Source organism: Cebidichthys violaceus, unplaced genomic scaffold, assembly GCF_023349555.1.
Source record: "Cebidichthys violaceus isolate CVI_PGR_0920_01 unplaced genomic scaffold, fCebVio1.0.p SCAF_3, whole genome shotgun sequence".
Taxonomy (NCBI): domain Eukaryota; kingdom Metazoa; phylum Chordata; class Actinopteri; order Perciformes; family Stichaeidae; genus Cebidichthys; species Cebidichthys violaceus.
Window position 1 is genome coordinate 9,798,399 of NW_027176483.1, and position 19,694 is coordinate 9,818,092.

General features: G+C 41.2%; 1 protein-coding gene across 3 annotated transcripts in view; it reads right to left on the reverse strand.

Annotated features, from left to right (window-relative positions):
* roraa (RAR-related orphan receptor A, paralog a) overlaps positions 1 to 19,694 on the reverse strand; it is a 174,828-nt gene that overhangs the window by 28,715 nt on the left and 126,419 nt on the right. The window contains exon 1 of one of the 3 annotated variants that reach the window (XM_068724121.1): positions 17,472 to 17,610. The exons of the other annotated variants lie outside the window; for them this stretch is intronic. Coding sequence (XP_068580222.1) covers positions 17,472 to 17,502 — 31 coding nt within the window. The 5' untranslated portion in view covers positions 17,503 to 17,610. Of the gene's footprint in view, positions 1 to 17,471; positions 17,611 to 19,694 lie in introns of those variants that run through there. 3 annotated transcript variants of the gene reach the window in all.

Here is a 19,694-nt window from a genome sequence, read left to right on the forward strand (position 1 = left end):
GGGCTGGGTGTGGGCGGTGGCATAGAGACATGGACAGAATTGAACAAGTCACGTCAGTCCAGTTTTACTCTACATTTAACACACCCTCCATCGTGAGCTTTTTCAGTATTGTATAGAAAATGAACTAAATAAAAAATCAATCATACAGTTTATTTTTCAACTTACAACAAATGGCAGGAGGAAAAAACAATGTTTGCCTTTCACAGCTATTGCATTTTTCTACTGTAAATACTGCTCCAGTGAATGACTACATGTCCACTGTTACGATAACCAACTGACCTCTAATGTTTGCTAACTCCAGCTTAACAGCATGTTATGTAAGACAAGTGAAGGGGACATGTGGGGACTAAGCTCAGTTTACTTCGACCAGGCCAACAGAGGCAGCCTGGCTGCTTTGCTGGCAGTCATTGTGTATCATAGTGCTTTTACAAAAGGTATAGTATGCTCTCAGTGGGCAACGACACTTCACATTGACCAGGTCTGACTTTAAGGTAACTCAAAATACAAACCACGCTCATGGCACAACCCCAGCTGCTCTCAGCCCTGTGCTTACACGACCAAACCGGAACTCAAGTGAACTGTTATAGAATAGTTCCTGACCTCAGAGTTAAACTATAATCTGCGGTTGTTATTGCCTTTAAAGCTCCCTGCAAGGTGTTGAATCACAGCTAAAAACTGCTACGGTATAACAGGGGGAAAAAGAAGACAAAAGAACTATTGTTGTAACCAGTAATGTGGCAAAATATCTGGTTCTAAAAACTTCATATGTGCATCTTATTTTTAATTTAACGTTCACTTGATTTGGTGTGAAATGACAATTTCATGCCCGTCAAATAGAATCTCGTTATTTTGAGATGGAAATTTAAAAATCATGTGCTGTGCTTGGAAGTTAATGTGCTCCAAAATAAAAGGGGCATCATCTTTTTTTCTTTCAAAAGATGCATGCTTATCAAAACTGAATTTTTGCAAATCGGCTGATGCAGTACAATGCTGTTCTTGCTCAAAAAACCTGCTGAAAAAGCCTTTATGTATAACCAAGCGCACACACTTCATGCCGTAGCAAAGAGCAGCCCCTGTATTGTTAATATGCTTCCATATTGGCAGTGTCTCTCCTGCTTCACTTCACAGGCAGCTAAGCTTCATACTCAGGTGCCAACAGTAGTACTCTTTAAGGGTTACATAAGCAGCAGCTAATGATGCTGGGTCAGTATTTGGGATCTAATCCTCAGAGGCAATATGATCCACAACAACAACTTTCTACATGTTGCCCTGGCCCGGCAGGAAACACAACACTCTTTATGAATCGAAACAAATTGCATACAGTGGTGACTAGAGGGAAGAATGATTTTTCTCTCTCTCTCTCTCTCTCTCTCTCTCTCTCTCTCTCTCTCTCTCTGCCTTCTTGACACACTAGATCCATTTCTCTGCTTGTTCAGTTGGCACAAACATCGCCCCCTTACAAAAGAACATAAGGCTTGGGGAATTTTCTAGAAAACCCGTTGCAGTTCTCCTCCATGCTAGTTAAATTACAGAAGAGGTCACAGCAGGGGACTTCGGAACACAGCTACCAATCAACTGCAGCAATTCTCCCGGTGTGTTTGTCAACATTGCTGCCTGGTGTAATTGGCATAATTGTCAGGTTAGAGCTCGGCACAGACCGGGCGTCCTCTTGGTGAGCATGGGCCGTGTCATTAAAGGGACATGTTTCTGGAGGCGCTCCCGGGGACACATAACACGCAAGCATGTTGGAGCGACAGCTCGCCTGATAAAATGGCTGCCTCTTATCTCTACTATGCATATGAAAGGCTTATGTCTTCTCCATGACAGATTCTACGCCTCATCACCAGGGGATTTGCCCAGATACACCAGAACAGAAGCTGGGAGAAAAACAATGTATCACATGTGTAGCCTCATCTTAACACTGTCAACTGATGTTTGTGTGTATGTCCACACATGCTCACTAAAACACATATTGAACATGGACTCACCAAACTGATTCATTGCTAATGTGTGTGTGTGTTTCTCACCTGCACAGTAATTCACAGTTTGCGGCACAGTGAATTTGGCAATCCTGGAGCAAGCTTCAATTATCCTGATAATCTGTAGTGAATACTTGATAAAATAATTATATAGTATCTATAATTACCATGATGTGGTGAAGCAGAGTGTGCTGAAAAATAATCGTTTGTATCATCACCGCTGGGTAGCATCATTATTAATCTGACAGCACTCATAAAGAGCTTTGTTTGTTTTCTCTGATTGCTCTTTTACTACCAAAATAAACAACTTGGCTCCTTTGAGTTACAGCGGTATAATTTGCTGGAACAGCAAAGGCATTTATCTATAAATTTATTTTCAATTTGAGGTAAGCTGCAGTCATGAAAGCTAAATCACTACCAGGGAGAAGATTATTCTAATTACCAACCAGCTGTCGCACATGCTGCATGAGCACAGGATGTGTCAGAACACAGAGCAACCGGTAATCAGTTTCACAGAATCATTTGAGCACACATTTACATCTCGCACTAAATGTTAAACATGAAATTGTCTTCAATTGTATGGTAATGTTGTAAAACTAAAAGAAGCATATGCTATAACATAGTGTGACTGAATTTAGAAACACACATTTTATGGTCAATTTGTGATGCAATCTTATAAACTGAGGGTTTATTTGCATCTTAAATAAATCTGATGGTGTTTTAGTTTACGTTCAGATTATTCTGAAGGATATGTTGACCAACTGACGGCATGCTGTAGGAATGTATATTAACGCATGTACTTGGACTAATGTGGGTAATGTTTATTCTAAAAAATGAAAAAGTGAGTCCAAAGGTTCAATATACTGTGATTCAGCCACACAGTAAGCTAAGAAGCCAAAGAAGAAGAATTTTCTCATATGTCTTTTCCGAGCTATATCTGAATTAGACCATAATGTTAGCATGGCTCGGTCCCTGGGGTTTTCTTTGCCATTTGGATTGCTAGCGCTGCAATCCCCCTGACAGGCCTGTTTACGACTGCTCTGCTATCAGAGGGCTGAGCAGAGCCAGGGACGAGCCTTCATTAGAGATTAGAGTGACCGTCACAAAGTCCAAAATCATCACTGCTTCCCACAGCAAGGCGAGGGGAGACACTGAATGGGCTTAAGCTCATGCATCAACAACAACTCCGTATCAGACGGATCCTCTGCTTAACACACAAGTTCCTTTTAAATTTCAATACCCATTTGTGAATGACATTTAAAGACATTTTTTAAATTGGCTCCAATCAATCTCTTCACTGGCAAAAACTGTCATGTTCATAGCTTCGTTGCCATAAAACAGAGATGCATTTTGGCAAATACCATGCATGACATTACCTTCTAAAAACAGCAATATTTGAAGCAGGAATATGTGCGCTTCAGTAACAGACATTCATATAAAAAAATAAGGACATACTGCATCATATCAAGATCAGATGCAGTTTCTTGGTTATTAGAGCTGTCATACATGATTTTTACTGACCGCAGAGGTTAGGCTGAGTGAAGCTTCTCGTTTTTAGTAGTAAAGCTCATCCATCTCCTGATCCAGAGCCGCTGGAAATTATTACTGATAGATATGAATATTATGAGACAGAATATGTGCCGCTGGATGGAATTCCTGGCTTTCCGACCATATCCACTCAAGATGTCTTCCCCTCCCGGGCATTGTATGCCATGTACTCATCCGTCTCTCTCGCAAAACCATCACAGGATTCAGAGAGAGGAAGATGCTACTCTATTATAACGCTGATAGTTTTTTGCGTGGGGGAAACTCACTGATGAGTTTAAATTAAAAAAAATCTGTGACTCCTTTTACATCTACTCTGTAGGTAACAAAGACTGATGTAACGCATAACAATACTGCCCGGAAATAATGGCAGACGGAGGTTAAACAAAGCAACAAAGCCTTTATACACATTACGCACTCATTCCTCCTTCCATCAAAATTCTTGCTGTAACTCCAGAACAAAGCAGCTATTCTCAGAGGAACATGAAAGACAGACACCTGTCAATCACAGCTCCTGTGACTCTATATTTCCTGTGTCAGAGGCTGCAGGATGGAGAAATGTGCAATATTCTGATAATATTTCATGCAAACTAATGCAAGTCAGAACACTTCTCTGCTGGCCAGAAGGAGGGGAAATGAGAACAGGTAATTATCGGATTGCCTCAAGGCAAGAAATGATAGAGATTGCAGAGAACGGGGATATTTAGCCCTGCTAATGAAGGCCCATGTTGTGGGAGCACCAGGAAGGGGGAGCAGAGGGAAGCTAGGCTGTGGCTCAGCAGGAGGTAGAGCCTGATAAGACCATCTTACATAATGGCCACATCCAGGCCTGGCTCGCTGTTGGACTGAGGCTCCTTGTCCCTCACATTCTCTCCCATCCACTCAGCATGTCCAGCCAAGGGTAACATTGCAGGGGTATCAACACCAGGAAGTAACATTTTCAAATTTGAGGCCTGGGGGTTGAGCCTGTTTACAGATGCAGTAGAATAATGCTTGCAATGTAAATAACTACGGTGGCATGTTAAATACATTCTCTTATTTTAAGTCTATCAATACTTATTATGTTCACTAGAGAGACAAAGAATTGAGTGATTTGAGTGAAGGATCACCCCCATTTAACCCCATTGAAGGGTTTACGTTTGCCCATCTCGACAACCTTACTTAAAGTGCTGAAAAATAAAACGAGATAGCTTATTTTGTATATGCAGCACTTCCCCTGGACGGATATGAAAGTTTAATCATGACATTAGGATTCACAAGCATTCCCTTGCCAGACCTGCTTGCAGACATCAGAATTGCTAATTTGCTGGTTTGCCCAGGAAGGGCTGGCTGGTGGGTGAGGAGGCGATGAATGGAAACAGGAGTCTGATTTGTCCAGATAACCTTGAACCCCAATGCTCAGCTTCCTGTGGATGTACGGAGCTCAATCAGTCCCTCTTTATCATGTTGATCTGAGCCGCTGTCCAGTGCGGCGGCCGGCACAGCGCCGCACTCGCTCTTACCTGACTACTTTCAGAGTGTGTCATTAGCCAAAATCATTTCCTGGTCTCTTTCCTGCATGTTCTGACACAGCCATTAACTTGCACTGAAATGTCATGAATGAATAAATGCAGCAAAATAATTGCTTTCAAAAGGCAATCTTGGCTCTGCAGTAATGTCCCGATCAGATATCAACATTAAGCCAAAACAAAGCCTTTGACCAAAATCTCAGTAATTGTGGCTCGGTTTCTAATCTAAATAATGAATTCCTATTGCTTGTGATGAGAGTCCACTGGAGACACAGACATGATAAAGAAGAAAGGTCCTGACAGGGTTATGAGTCAGCAGAGATGTGAAATTCAAATTGGCCAGGCTAAGCAGTTTGAAGCTGATGGTGATTTGAGTAGACTCACTGGTCAGCCCTACAGTACAGTACAAGAGCCGTGGGCTGAAAGATGGTGGAGTTACTCATGGGCACAGGTGCTTTATCAGCAGACCACATGTGAGGGGTGAAGCAGTAATAATTGTGAGCTTCATCGAATGATATGCTGTACGCTCCATGTTACAGTAAATTATGAAATATCTTAATACAAACTGAGCTTTCCATTTTTCTTTTCCTTCCCAAATAAACCAAACACACCTTTATGATTAGCTTCATCTCAATGAAAAAGTGGGTGGAATAGCCGTTTGTTTGCTGCTCCGAGTCCATCGCGGGTGCTGGACTCGTGCTATTAACAAAATTAAAGTGGAGATCTATCATTGGCAGGGGAAGATGAAGCAGCAGGAGCAGAACTCTCACTGTTTTCTGTCACAGCCTCAGCTGTGTGCACACACTCTCCTTGCGCACTGCCATCTTTCACTCAGCCAGGCACTTGCCTCCTCGCCCACTGCGCCCACCAGGCCCGTGGAGCACATGCCACTGCCAAACATCCATTTACTCCCCGCAGGACTCCCACGCATCTGAAGTGGGGGTGTCATTGAGACCTGTTTAGATTTCACTACACTGAATGCCCGGCGTACAGGTGAATATGTGTTATTTGGTCAGCTACACACACACACACCAACACACAGTGCACGTAATTAAATGCTTCGTTTAAAATCAGCTTTGATAATTTCTCCGGTAACACCCTGTCACGCTGACCGGCTAGACTCAACAGAGGGTGGTAATTGCTTCCCTGTAGAGAGGCCGGTAGCTTGCAAAGGTGTGTGTGTGTGTGTGTGGAATTACTGTACCACACATGTCCACTGGATTCAGCCAGTGAAAGCTGAAAAACACACACACTCAATAGCCACAATACACAGTAAGTGAGCGTCTACAAGTCTTTGTTTACCTATGTGTTCATAGGGTCAAGCTGTGTGAGCAAACATAAACATTAATTGGCTAATATATGAGCTGCATGACCAGAGATACGTTCTCTCAGCAAAGAATCCCACCTCCAACATCTTAGCCTGGAGGCAGGTTTAATGCTTACCTGCAGATGCTGCCTTTGTCTTTGAAGTGGAGCGATGGATGCAGCACAACAGATGGAGATGTTGGATGCTTTCAGGAATTATTAATGGCACGCTATGATCCCAAATGACCTTCAGCAAATAGTCTCCCAGCACTGGAGTACACAGGCAGCCCTGCACATCCATATTGTATTTAGAAAACACACCTGGGTCAATGGAGAAACATCGAGCCATCATTACTGTACTTGGAGCACTAATCCAGCCGGGAAACTTTGCCTCCTTTTTCACTCAAATGCAACGAAGAAGCATCCAATCACATTAAATACAATCGTATGTTTCAGGAATAGATTTGAGATTCAAACACTAATTCCGTAAAGCCCAATTTGTTTCTCCCACAATGGGAACCATACACTGGAATTAATCTGCAGAAAGCCTTTCCTGTAGTTTTAAAAATAAACCCCTCATCAATGGAGGCTTTTGTGGTTGCTCAAGGGATATACTATTGTGACATCAAATCTATCTTACGGACATACATCAGTAACAGCCATAAAATATCTGTTGCCTATGGATAACATTCAGTTTACAGTACAAACTGACAATCTCCGGATTGCCTCGGAGAGAAACTGAGCTGCTGAAATACACCACCTCTGCTTTTCCCTTTAGTGTGATGGAACCAATGTAAAAAAACTCAAGGAAACTTGTTTATGTTAATGCTTTATGTAGGGAAATAAAAGGCTCACAGTGCTGGGATCTTTAAAAACAAGAAACACACAGGTGTGTATAGTTTCAGATTTACAGGATCATCTAATTTATGAGCGTAAGACAAGTAGTTGGATGGTTTAATGTTCTCTACCTCTACTACATGACATGACATGAGAAAATAACTGTTAGCGTCTCCAATAAACAGATGTTAACACGTGTTACAGAGAGACTGGTAAAACTGGACATCATCTAAAATTGCGCTTTTCAGGACATTCATTTAATATGCTCTTGCAAACATGTGGAGTTAGCATGTGATTTACCGGGCAGCTACTAATTATTCAATCAGCAACTGGGACTATACCCTCTAGGCACATTCATGTAGAAACAAAATGAATTTACAATGGTTGCAATTAAAGCCTGAAGCTATCTACATTTGATCCCTGGCAGAATTGTTGTACACTACAGATTGAGCCTTTGTTTTACTTTAAAGAAAGCCAATACGTTGGACCTTATTGAGGCACTACTGTGGGTGTTGGGTACCATTTACAGTACAGTATAGTATGTTACACCACATCGCTGCACTTGGAATAGTAAAAAGAGTTCTTGGGTAAGCCAATGAACATAAAAATGATCAGGCAAGCACCATGCATGGTAGCTCACTGCCACGTGTGACTGTGTGTGGAAGGGTGAATGAGAGGCAAACAGTAAAGCCTTTTGGCCCTCTACTCGAAAAGCAAACTATTAATTCATGAAGCGATCATGTCAGTTAGCATTACCAGATATTGTTTTCATTTTAATGCACACTTTCTCATGGCTGTTCAGTTTTGGATGTATGTATATGATAGTGTGACCCTCTGTATTTTAAGTGAAATCACCATGGCTATTTTCTGTGTACATCAAAGTGCAAAGTGAATGTTTTACACCTATGGGATTAATTGGGGTTATACAGTTTCTATATTTAGAGGGACTTGTGGGCTATTAGGCAGAGGCAACAATGCCCTGCAATGTTTGTACAGTATATTCAAGGTCTGCAGCCTTCAGTTTCTAGAGAATAAATACTGTGGTGGTGCTCTCATAAGACACTGCATGTCTTCAAAGAGCTACATCTAAGGGGGGAATTGATCAGGCACTTTTTCTCACACTCGGTAAGAGTAGAAAGGAATACATTATTTGAACGGTGTCTATCTCCTTATATACACGGCCTCTGATTAATTACCTTAGGGCTCGCTAATGAGAATGTGTAAATGAATACAATGTTAATCTTCTATGTATACCATGTTTACTCAAGTTTGCTGAGGTTCAAGAAAAAAACAAATTCCCTTATGTATAAATTATAATAATCCCACATCAAGAGAAAGAAAAAAAAAATCCATGCTGAGATCAAAGCAGAACGGCCCGATGCAATCATGTGTCAAAAGATGAAAAAAAACAACTTCCTTACCCACTCAAGTGGGCAAGGTATGTCAAACGTACAGTAGTTTGACTCTGATCATCCTCAATTTGAGGAAAATCATCCCATCATGCCTTTGCCTGTTTCCCCTCTTACCTTTGGTTTATCCGCAGTGACAGCTGATATGATCCAGAACAATGAGGCTGATACAGGACATAATGTGACGAAATATGAAGGAGAATTTGCCTGTGCTTTATGTAACAAATAAATATTACTGAAATTAAAATCTAAGCATGACGATAATGAGATTTAGCAATTCATTCCCTAAAAATGAATTAAACTACTGTTACACGCAATACATATTTGCATAAATGAATAAAAAATACATACAAAATCATTTAATTTTATATACACGTAATAAAGACTTTTATCATAAAAAACAAATAACATGCCCTAACAAATTCGCACACAAACCAACTTCCCACCCATCACTTCTCAGACACCGTGGTTCAGACTCTGGTGTCTTTCATCACAGCAGTGTAACACCTTAAAACATTTAATTTACACAAGGAAGCAGAGCTCAGACAGTAGCCATTTGTTTACCAAGACTGATGGTGTCACATCTGGAACTCCATTAACTTCACTGTTGACTGCAGAAACAGGCAGTAACATAAGCCTTTAAATACAAATACACAAGAGGAAGTGATGTTTTTCTTCCTCAGTTTTTAGACTATGTGTACCTGTGTAATATTGGTGGTAATAATTTTGTTTATATGCAGTATATGACTATATCGTCCATGAATAACAAAACATTTAAGCATTGAAGAAATAAGCAGTAAAACTGTGGGTGATTCTGACAGTTGGACATCATTAGCAGTGGGCTGTGCAGCTTTGATAGTAATTGAGAATGCTTTGTTTGGGCAGATTCTTCCTCTCTTGCCCCAAGTCACACATTAAAGAGATTAAAACAGCCTTCAGCGCATAGGAACAGGGCGGTCTTCCTCTCCCCTCCAACTATTGACAAAAACAAAACTTAGAGATGACAGCTGCTGATTTGTAACTAAGCGACAGATCCCTGCAAGCAAATAAAGCAGTCGTGCCAGTCTCTTTGCTAGAAAAACTCTATTTGTTTCCTTGTGACAGAAATCCATTGAACGCCATATAAACCCTTAAAAGTTTACACGAGGACACATTTTTTTAAGGAGCCATTTCTTTCAATTTATCTGACAACATTGTCCCGTGTATTAGATTCTGGGAACTCTGAAAATGAGCAAAGGGAGAACTTTTTTACATCAAGGATGAAGATCTGTTTTTTTGCCCAAATTAGGCTCCTGTAAGAGGGGGATCATAAGCACAACCTGAGACTGTGAGCGAGGGTCTCTGCTGACGCTGCTGTTGTTGAGGCTGGACTGGGCTGAGCTGAGCAGCCAGGTTGACAACAACCTGCGCTCAGCACTAGGAAAGCTCTCATCCAGAAACAAGAAGCCCAGGGGAACAAAGACAACAATATGCCAAAATACCCACTTGAAAACAACAAAACAACCCAAAAATGCTCAAAAAGAGTCAGTGGTTGGTGATTGCCAGCTGCACTCCAGATTACCAGGCTCTCAGAGTCTTTCAGCAATTGCTGAGAGCTGTAGCATCATCTACAGCTCCTTAATCAGTTCAGTTGGGGAGGGATGGATCCTGACATGCAAAAGGCTCAGCACGATGGGGAATAAACTCATAATCAGCAATCAGATATTCCACATTGCTAGAGGGGGCGGGGAGCTCATCTCAGATAGGTCAAGGATCTCTCCACAGCCAGTTAACCCCTTTGCTCCAGCTGGGAAACATGCACACTCTCATTGTCTAGAACACGCATTGTTTAGTTGGCTCTGCTGCCTGACTCGCTGAATTACCATGTTGAGCCAGACACGTGCAAAGGAGTGCAACCTCTTTCTCTTGTATAAAACTGTGTAAATACAGTTTCAATTTCAAAACAAACTCTACAATTCCATAAATGGGGTTGGAGTTCATTAAAGCACCATGTCCCTGAATAAGCCATGTGCGGCGCCTTTAAACAAAGTTCATTGCCTTGCACATTCTACTTCCTTTCATCTTTGCAATTAGCACTGAAACAGCATTTCTTTTATTTCAAATGAATGCATGTGCATAAAAATCAATCTTAAGCAGACTGTTCTAGCAAGGCTGTTTTTCTTTGTTATTTATGATGATAAAATTCCTTTCATGCATCTTAGTTGGGGTGAGGAGGGCCTAATGCTGCTAACCTTGAGAGTTAGTTTTCAGTCCGGCCTGCACAGGTTCCTCTGGGAGATTCAAACAAGCCCTTTTACAATCTGCTGCAGCAATGACAGCAAAGTTAGGAGACTGTAACAACTTCAAAACTCTAATTATTCACATTATTTGTCTATCTTCAAGAGCACCCCCTAGTGCTCATCAAGTGCAGACGCCAGATCAGATGAGTGTAAATGATGCCATCCTACAAGTAGAACCCCTAATGGCCTCTGCTGGGACACGTAATCAAACGCCTCTCAAACTTCTCTCCCTTTTGTAATCAAGCGGCAGAGCGCATGTTGTGACGATCTTTGTTATAGCGCTGCCTCCTCCCTCATCTCATCAAAATTCTGAGCACCTCTCATTTTTCATCCTTTGTTCCCTGCCAGGGTCCCTAGATGCCACAGTCGCTCTCCATGGAGCAGAGGGGAGTGTGACTTAGCATGCCGTGACCTCTGACCCGTCCAGGCTCCCCGACTATACAGCATACTTTTGCTGCAATTCTGACAATGTCATCACTATTTACAGTCTCTTAATACAAATTCCATAGACATCCATGTGTGCAACCTAGGAAATCACTTTCAATAAAGTTCACAGAACATGGCTGTACCATATGTCCATAGCAAAAGTGCTGTGTTAGCCATAATAGTGACAGCTCTCATCAGCGGCTGTCACTGAGAGCTCCTTTTTAGTCAACCCTAGGTCACATTAACAGCAGAAAAGTACTCCACTTTTGTCTCACCTCTGCTGTGCTGACACAGGAGGAGGAGAAAGGTGATAAACCACACAAACAATACTCCTCTTCTGGCCTGCTGCTGGCATGCTTGCCTAGCAGGGAGATCTGATTACAACTGAGAAGAGAGCAGCTTGGTGTTTCATGGAAAAGCAGGTCAACTGGAGAGTGCTGTCAGAGCTCGGGAGTCACCGGCCTGATGGAGGAGGAGGAAAAGCTATCGCGCACGGCGGGGATAGACAGAGGTTTTGTCTCCAGCCGTACAGTAATGGGCTTTATTTACTCTACCATTAAAACCAGAAAGGATAGGACGAAGGAAGCGAGAGGGCTGAGCATACGACTCTAGGGAGAGATGCATTAGTGTTGTCTGCTGTTACTCCTCACCTTCTACCGCTTTTCAGTTTCTCCCCCGTCTCCCTCTGGCTCACACACAAGAGACGAAGCTGCCCCATTGCCAACACATAACTCCTTATGTGTTTTTCTGTCCTCAGTGTTTGAGTCAGACAAAACGCAAAATCAATAATGCTTTTTCTCCCCCATTTCCTCTTTGATGCAACTTCAAAAAGCCAATGGACAGCCCTCCAGAGGCCCACAGAGAGAAAAAGCCAATGGTACGAAACACGCTCAGAATGAAAGTACAGGGGGAAAAACTTCACTCTTCAATCTCTTAAAACACTGTTAACTTCTGAGCCCCAGGGGGCAAAGCCTATGAGGGTAAAACAGGGCAAGTCCGGCTGAAGAAATATATAATACAATGTATTTATTCTTATTATGAAGCTAATAAGTCCACAGAGTATGCACATAAGTACTGTAACTGACCAAACATAACAATCACTTAGAATGTAAAGCAAACGGTTTCAGTGAACAGTGAAATACATCCATTCCCTACTCACTTCACATATTCGACAGCGGAAGCTACAGGAAGGAAAAAAAGAAAGTGAAATGTTCTTTAACTCCATGGACTGTGGTATATGATTATCTAAGGAGTGCTGACAGTGGGAGTATTCTATCAGCAGCTAAATGCTGCATGACAGGGAGACACTTCAAAGGATCTATAAGTGACTCCTGAAATACTGAGTGAAAGTAACGCAGGAAATTACCCTTAAGTTAGAAGCGTTTGACTAAGCCCAGCTCAGTTTTTTACCTGACTGGGGAGCCAAATTGAGAACCCTGACTGAACTCGGTGTGAATGTTTCAGAATGAACAAAAATCCTCTCATGAAGCCCAATGGTTATCTCGAGCCACTGTTTGTTGTACCCAGCTGTTTGATTGGGCAAAGGACAGGAGAGTCATTCAACCTCGCCTGTGATTGGATCTAATCTGTCAAAGCCACAAGGTGTGACTGACAAGACGAGATGATTGACAGAGCTGCCTGGCACACTACCAATGGCTTGGATGGAGTCGCAGATTAATGTTTGTACAAACTATACTCAGATATGAGTATAAAAAAACTGTATTCATTTGTATTTGGTTGTTGCAAAGACTCATAGCCTCATCCATATACTGTATAGAAAAATCAATTCCACAGTAATCAATACTGAGTAGCTAGCCATTTTTTAGCAATACCTTTTAAAGTGTGGCTAGCAATTAAGCACTTCTGTAAAGTGATGTACTTTTTTAAATGAATTATGCAGATGAATAATGTATGTTCTTACTCATATCAATTCTTCTTATAAAATTCTTGTCTTATCCAGCACATACATGATTGATTATGATGATATGTTATGTGATTTGTTATTTATAATAATAATTTCAAAAGAAGAATAACTAGAAGTATCAAAAGACAAATTGTAACATCACAAACAATACTAACTATAACTAGTAACTTGTAACTAAACCAAAATAAAATAATTGAATTTAGAATTAGTGCCCATCTCTCCTCTCCTCTCCAGAGTGCACCTCCCTATCCTCCCAACTTCTATGGCGCCAAATCAAAAATCCATGCTCTCAATGGGCAGTCAATATCTCATTAACCAGTCCCTCCACACACAGTCAGGCAGCCAGGATGTTCGTCTCAGTGTGCGCAGCAAAGACTGGCACACCTCACACACTTTAATAACCTGTGGGGACGCCATTCCACTTCTTCAGCCAGCTAAGAGGCAAGAGAGAGGGCTAAAGAACGCAGCCTCCATCTGTCAGAGTGACTCTTGCTCGTCTTTCCTCTGCTCGGATGCTATCTTTTAAATTTGACTGCAACATGTAAGAAGAAGGTGAAATTAAATCTAAACATATTTCATAAAAGCAAATGTTATTTTAGGGTACTGTTTTTAATATCGGCATTATGTTCACGTTCAAACTCAAATTATTTTAATCATACTAAAATAAATATGAACACTTCTAAAAAATACTCTCTCTTTGTAAATGGGGCTTTTATCTTAAATCCTTACAGGTGACTTATGCTATATTTGTCTTCCCCTTAATCTGTGGCGATTTTTCCTTTAGCTCTTCATGTCCTCAGTCCCTAACTGGGTAATACCCAATCTTGTTAACCTCTGCTTTAATGTGGGAGAGCCTGCAGCACTGGGTAGTGAGCACCTCAATCGGCCACTGATAGAAAGAGACAAAGAGTACCAAATCTACAGCAAATATTTACAGCCTTGTTAACATAGCCTTACAGCGCCTATCACAAGATATTTGGCTTTAGCTTCTCTAAGGCCCCAGAACATTTTTTACAGTCTGGTACACACTCGTGTTAAATCACATATTAATGTGCAGTCTGCATGCACTGTACGGGCTTACTGGACCTTGCTTTCGACACTTTTAAAACATTACTGCTTTGCAGTAATGGAAGAAATACTCAGATCCGTATTTATTTTATTAGAAGTAAATACCACAATTGTAAAAATACTCTGTTTTGAGTAAAGTTATAAGAATTAACTGGAAAATGTACCCCTATCGGTGCATTTATTATATCTAATTATACATTATGCTATACAAATATTACTATATAGTTGTCAATAAGTCATCTTTACTTTTTTTTTTAACTTTAATTTCTTGATCAATTCGTTTAGTAAAACGTAAGAAAATAGTTTGATATGTCAATCACAATTACCCAGAGCTCAAAGTGACACCTTCAAATGTGTTTTTTTTTTACCGACAAACAGTCCAGACTTCAAAATGATTCAGTTTACTATAACTTAAGACAAGGATTCACTGACTAATCATCATATGTTACATACTGATGGGTAGTTAACATTTTTAAAAAACATCACATTTTAAATGTTCTAATATTCTTCTGTTTTGCATGTAGAATCTTCATTTGTCAGGTAAACGTGGTGCAGTAAAAAAATTGGAGTAGAAGTATAACATGTCATAAACAGGAAATACTCAAGTAAAGTACAAGTACTTGAGTAAAAGTACTCAGTTACATTCCCCACCGCTATGTATACCTCGTCACAATGATGCTCTTTATGAAGGGTTCATTATATGTACTGAGGATGAGACGCACATTTTACCTTTTCTGTCAATCTACACATCAAACAACTTTCTTTAATTATGTAATTGGAATTTTCATCCTAATTGTGCTGAGTAGGCTGGCTAATTTGCATGGGGTAATGAGAGGGATGTTTCCATTACAGGTAATTAGGTACTTGAGAGGCAGTGGTGTGGTAGAGAGGCTGAATAGAGAGGAAGAGGTGGGTAAGGGGGGGGGTGCAGAGTAGAGACAAAGCCACAGAGACACATATCGATGTTTGGTATAATATATTAGCATTATTTTGTACTGCACAGTATGAAAAACATTTTATTTTTAAATCAACAAAAAAAGACACATGCAGTATGAACAAAATTAACATAATAACAAAGTCATGTTCTGTTCATCCATTCATTTCACTGACCATTTTCAGGAAGAAATTACTACTGCAGTTTAAATTATTTTCCAATTATACCGCTTGTTCATATTTTAATTTAATTTCTGACATTGCTACAGTGTCCTATCATGACACCAGCAGCGCCTATTAAACTGAACGTACCGATAAGGGGTGAGACAGAGCACAAAGTAGACATAAAGACTGGAAAATAGAATAGCTAGTAAACATCCTAACATGTTTACGGCTGATGACAAATAAAGAAAATGTACTTATTAAAAAAAAAAAATGCACAAAGTCAGGAGAAGAAGAAATATACACATTAAAATGTTGTGTATATGCCACACTTTAAAAAAGTCATAGAAAAGCTACACAGCAGTCGATTCCATCCAAAGCCAATATGATTTCATAAAGCCCTTCACTATGAACTGCATAAAGGACATTAGGTCAAAGGCCAGTTTTCATATGCGTCTCATTGAAAATGAGATACAGGACTGCTCTTCCTCTCAATTTCACCCAATTTCACAACTGACTGTGAGCCTCACTTCATAAATGAATTCTCACACACTGTGATCGATAGGGGAAAATAGAAGGAATTAACACTACGCTCAGAGTTGCAAGTCTCTCACACAAAGAACACAATATTTAACTGCATCTCGATGGCAAACTTAATATGAAAATACATAAACTGTAATTAGGATATGCTGTAATGGTAATTATCAATACCACTAATATTGCTACTAATATATACATTTGATAAAAGCCTATTATTTCACACATGGATTATTCATAAATATATTACTATATAATAATTAACCTATATTAATTAATGTATATATATAAGTATTTTGAAAATACTCCATTGCTTTTTTGTCTGGACAGAAAAGTATATATAAAATATATTTCAGGTCAGATGGGAAGACAAAAAAAGTATCAAATTAAATGATCATTACTGACATTTCTCCTTCAACATAAAATGAAGTGTCTCATCGATGTTTTTTGTATTTTACTGTATTATGCATACGAGCACATTTGTTTGGATATGGTTGTTTACATTTCTCAATATGGAAGACTAAGTGTATTCATATGTGTGAAAAGCATGATTATGTGCGTGTGTGCCAGCATGCATGAGATAAGTGTGTGCTGTACTGTATGTCTGTCTGCACTTTCAGTGTCTGTCTGTGCGGATGTGTGTGTGTGTGCGCATGTATGCCTGTATGATGGAGGGGGTGGAAGAGCTGGGATTAAGCATACTAGATCAACATCACAGCGACTGGGAGGACCCAGTCCTGCTCTCATGGCCACATATGTACACCCGACTAACCAAAAAATAGGTCAGTGGAACACAACACACTCACACACAGATATACACACACATGCACCAGTATCAACTCAAAGAATCAGTCTGCCCGTTGCGGCAGTGCCTTGTCGTCCGTCTGCGACCCACGTTCAACACTGCCACGCACATCTTCCCGCGGAACAGACACATCCTCTGGACTGGAACAACAGGATTAAGAACGGGACAGAAAGGAATAGCAACAAGAGCCTCCCACCCCCCTTTCCGACCCTTTGCCCCCCTCTCTCTGAAATGCTACCTCACATTAATGCCAACAAAACTTCTCAGGAGCTGTGCTTGTCAGAGACGTGCAAAGATTACACCGGCTGTGGTTTCCACACCTCCCCACGCAACAGTAGCAGCGAGAAAACACACACACACACACACACACACACACACACACACACACACACAGACACAGACACACACACACACACACACCAAAATACCTTTACAAATTTTTAAAAGTTAAATAAGTCTAGCTCAGTTTCTCTTTCTGAATAAAGAACATATATGCACATCTGTTCATGCATGAAAAGAAACATTAGAAAAGCCTAATTCACTTGCACGCATTCAGAAGCACAGTACTGTATTCCTCCCTCCCTCGCTCTCTCTCTCTCTCTCTCTCTCTCTCTCTCTCTCTTTCTCTCTGTCTCTCTCTGTCACACTCATGCCTTGCAAATGAAATGCAAAGAGTTGGCAGGCTATGAATAGCGGAGCCGTACTTCCCTACTTGTTACTCAGGGTGCAGGATCAGCATGCATTTTTCTCTTACCTTTCATAGCTGAAATCACAAAATACATCATTAAGCTTCGAGTCCATAAGAGAACAACTATCACCAGCGCAAAGCCCTCCACTGCTGTCTCAGCAGCAGCTGGCCAGCACAGCTCTGTCTCTCAGCCTCCGAGCATGACCACACCAGAATCCATGTGACTGTGACATCAGTGTTCATGTCTGACTGCTCCCCACCCACTAGCCTTTGATTGGCACAGCATGCAGCCAGTAGGGGCGCTGAGAGCTCAGGCAGGGAAGCTGGCCCTCTTCCCACTGATTGCAGTCAGAGTCTTGTATACCGGCTTGCTAGACACAGCGCACTCTCGCTATCTTCCCTTGGCATATCTTTTTAGTGCAAGGATAAAGTCAGAACCAGTTCTAGCAGACGTCAGTTTATCACACTCTTGTTCTATCCCTTCTACTCTCTTGGTTTTTTGCTTTGAAATAAGAAAAGAAAAACAGTGCTATGTTAAGGATAAGAAAAAGGTCAAAAAGAGGATAAATGGCTACCCAGGGATGAGAGAGAGGTGAAGCAGAAAAATAGCCAAGGAAACAAACGAGAGCGGAAGTAATAAAAGGAAAGCGGAGAGGATGGCTAAGAGGGGGATCTGTAATGTTTCTGTGGCTCAAAGATCGAAGCGCTCCGCTCTTCTCCTCCTCCCTGTCTGTAGATATGAGTGATCAGTGTGAGGCCAGATGTCTGCAAGCAGCGGTGGGCCCTACACAGAGAGAAGACGAGTGGAGCCTCAGCTTCTTCCCGTGACCTCTCAGAGGACCCGCATGCCCTTCTCTCACACACACACTCCGACGGCTCTCACACACTCTTTTTGACAGGTGAAGAAGGCGAGATAGTGACGGAAGGGTTCGGATGATCCCTTCCACCCCACAGCGACCGGGCGATGAGTTTCTTGCTATCATTTCTCCTTCTCTCCCTCCTGTGCCCCTCACTCTCGCCCCCTGCTTCCCATTCCAGTCCCTACCTCTCTGTCTCTCTCTCTCTCTCTCTCTCTCTCCTCCCCCTCTCCTCGCTCATCCTCTCTCATATGATAATCTGTTCTGACTCCTAACCAGCTGCCTCTCTCTGATACAATATTCTGGTTTTAGTGCAATCCAGCCTTGGCCAATAACCACGTTGCATTTGGCATTTCCACAAATAAGCTGGCACTCATATCATCTCGTCTCAAGACAAACATCATGCAGCTTCAGTTTCAGGGGCTGCAATATTTTAAATCTAAAAATTACAAGAAAAATACTTTTTTAACATCACCAATATTTCTAATTTGTAGCATCGCTGCAGTGGTTTGATATCAATATCACAACAGCAGCACTGTATCTTTGCCACCGTATTGATGCTTTCACTTTCGACAATGCGTTAGAGACATTTTGATCAATTTTTTTATTTTTATTCCCATTTTACATACTAAATATCTATATGCATTTAAAGTTTTCTATCGTGTTCTGTTCAATGAATAAAGGTGCTTCTAACCACATATACAATGAAAATGAGGACTCAGCAGCTTGCAATATAAATCTTCCCATGACAATGTTTCATTAAGACCTCTATGATCCATTAGAGACACTAAACACATTAACTCACGTTGTGTCAACACTGGTCTCTTATTGCACAGCGTCTAATGAACAAAATATCATTCAGAGGCTGATAGCATCAAATGGAGCGTGCTTGGGATACAAACTACACGTAGACAGGCCCTGGTAAACTATTCAAAACAATGTGATGTCAGAGACAGAGCAGTTGACTCATTTCAATGTTGCCGTCTCCCCACAACATCTTCAAAGTTCACGAGATGAGTCAGGGCCAAGGCCCACGCAGGAACATGTCTAACTGCCACTATCTGTGGTTCTCTCTCAGAAACCGGCTGCTCTATCAGTGTACCAACCGTGGCTCTACGCACAGTGGCTTAACGCTGAGCTGTGGTTAAGGGGAAAAAACAACAACATGATACTGCAGGAGGAGTTGCGCTTGTTGGCTGGTTATCCAAAAACATCTGAGAGGAGGATAACATCCTTATTACCATCTGAGAGATGGAAGGAGCACATGTTTTGTCTGCTTACAATCTATGCTGTGAATAAGTTCCCTACAGGCTAGGAGAATTATGAAACAACCAACAACACTGGCTATTTCTAACAACGAAAAAGTAAAACCTATAAAATGTTGCATCAAAACCGATGTGGTACACTGACAAAATATCTACTCCACTTGGCT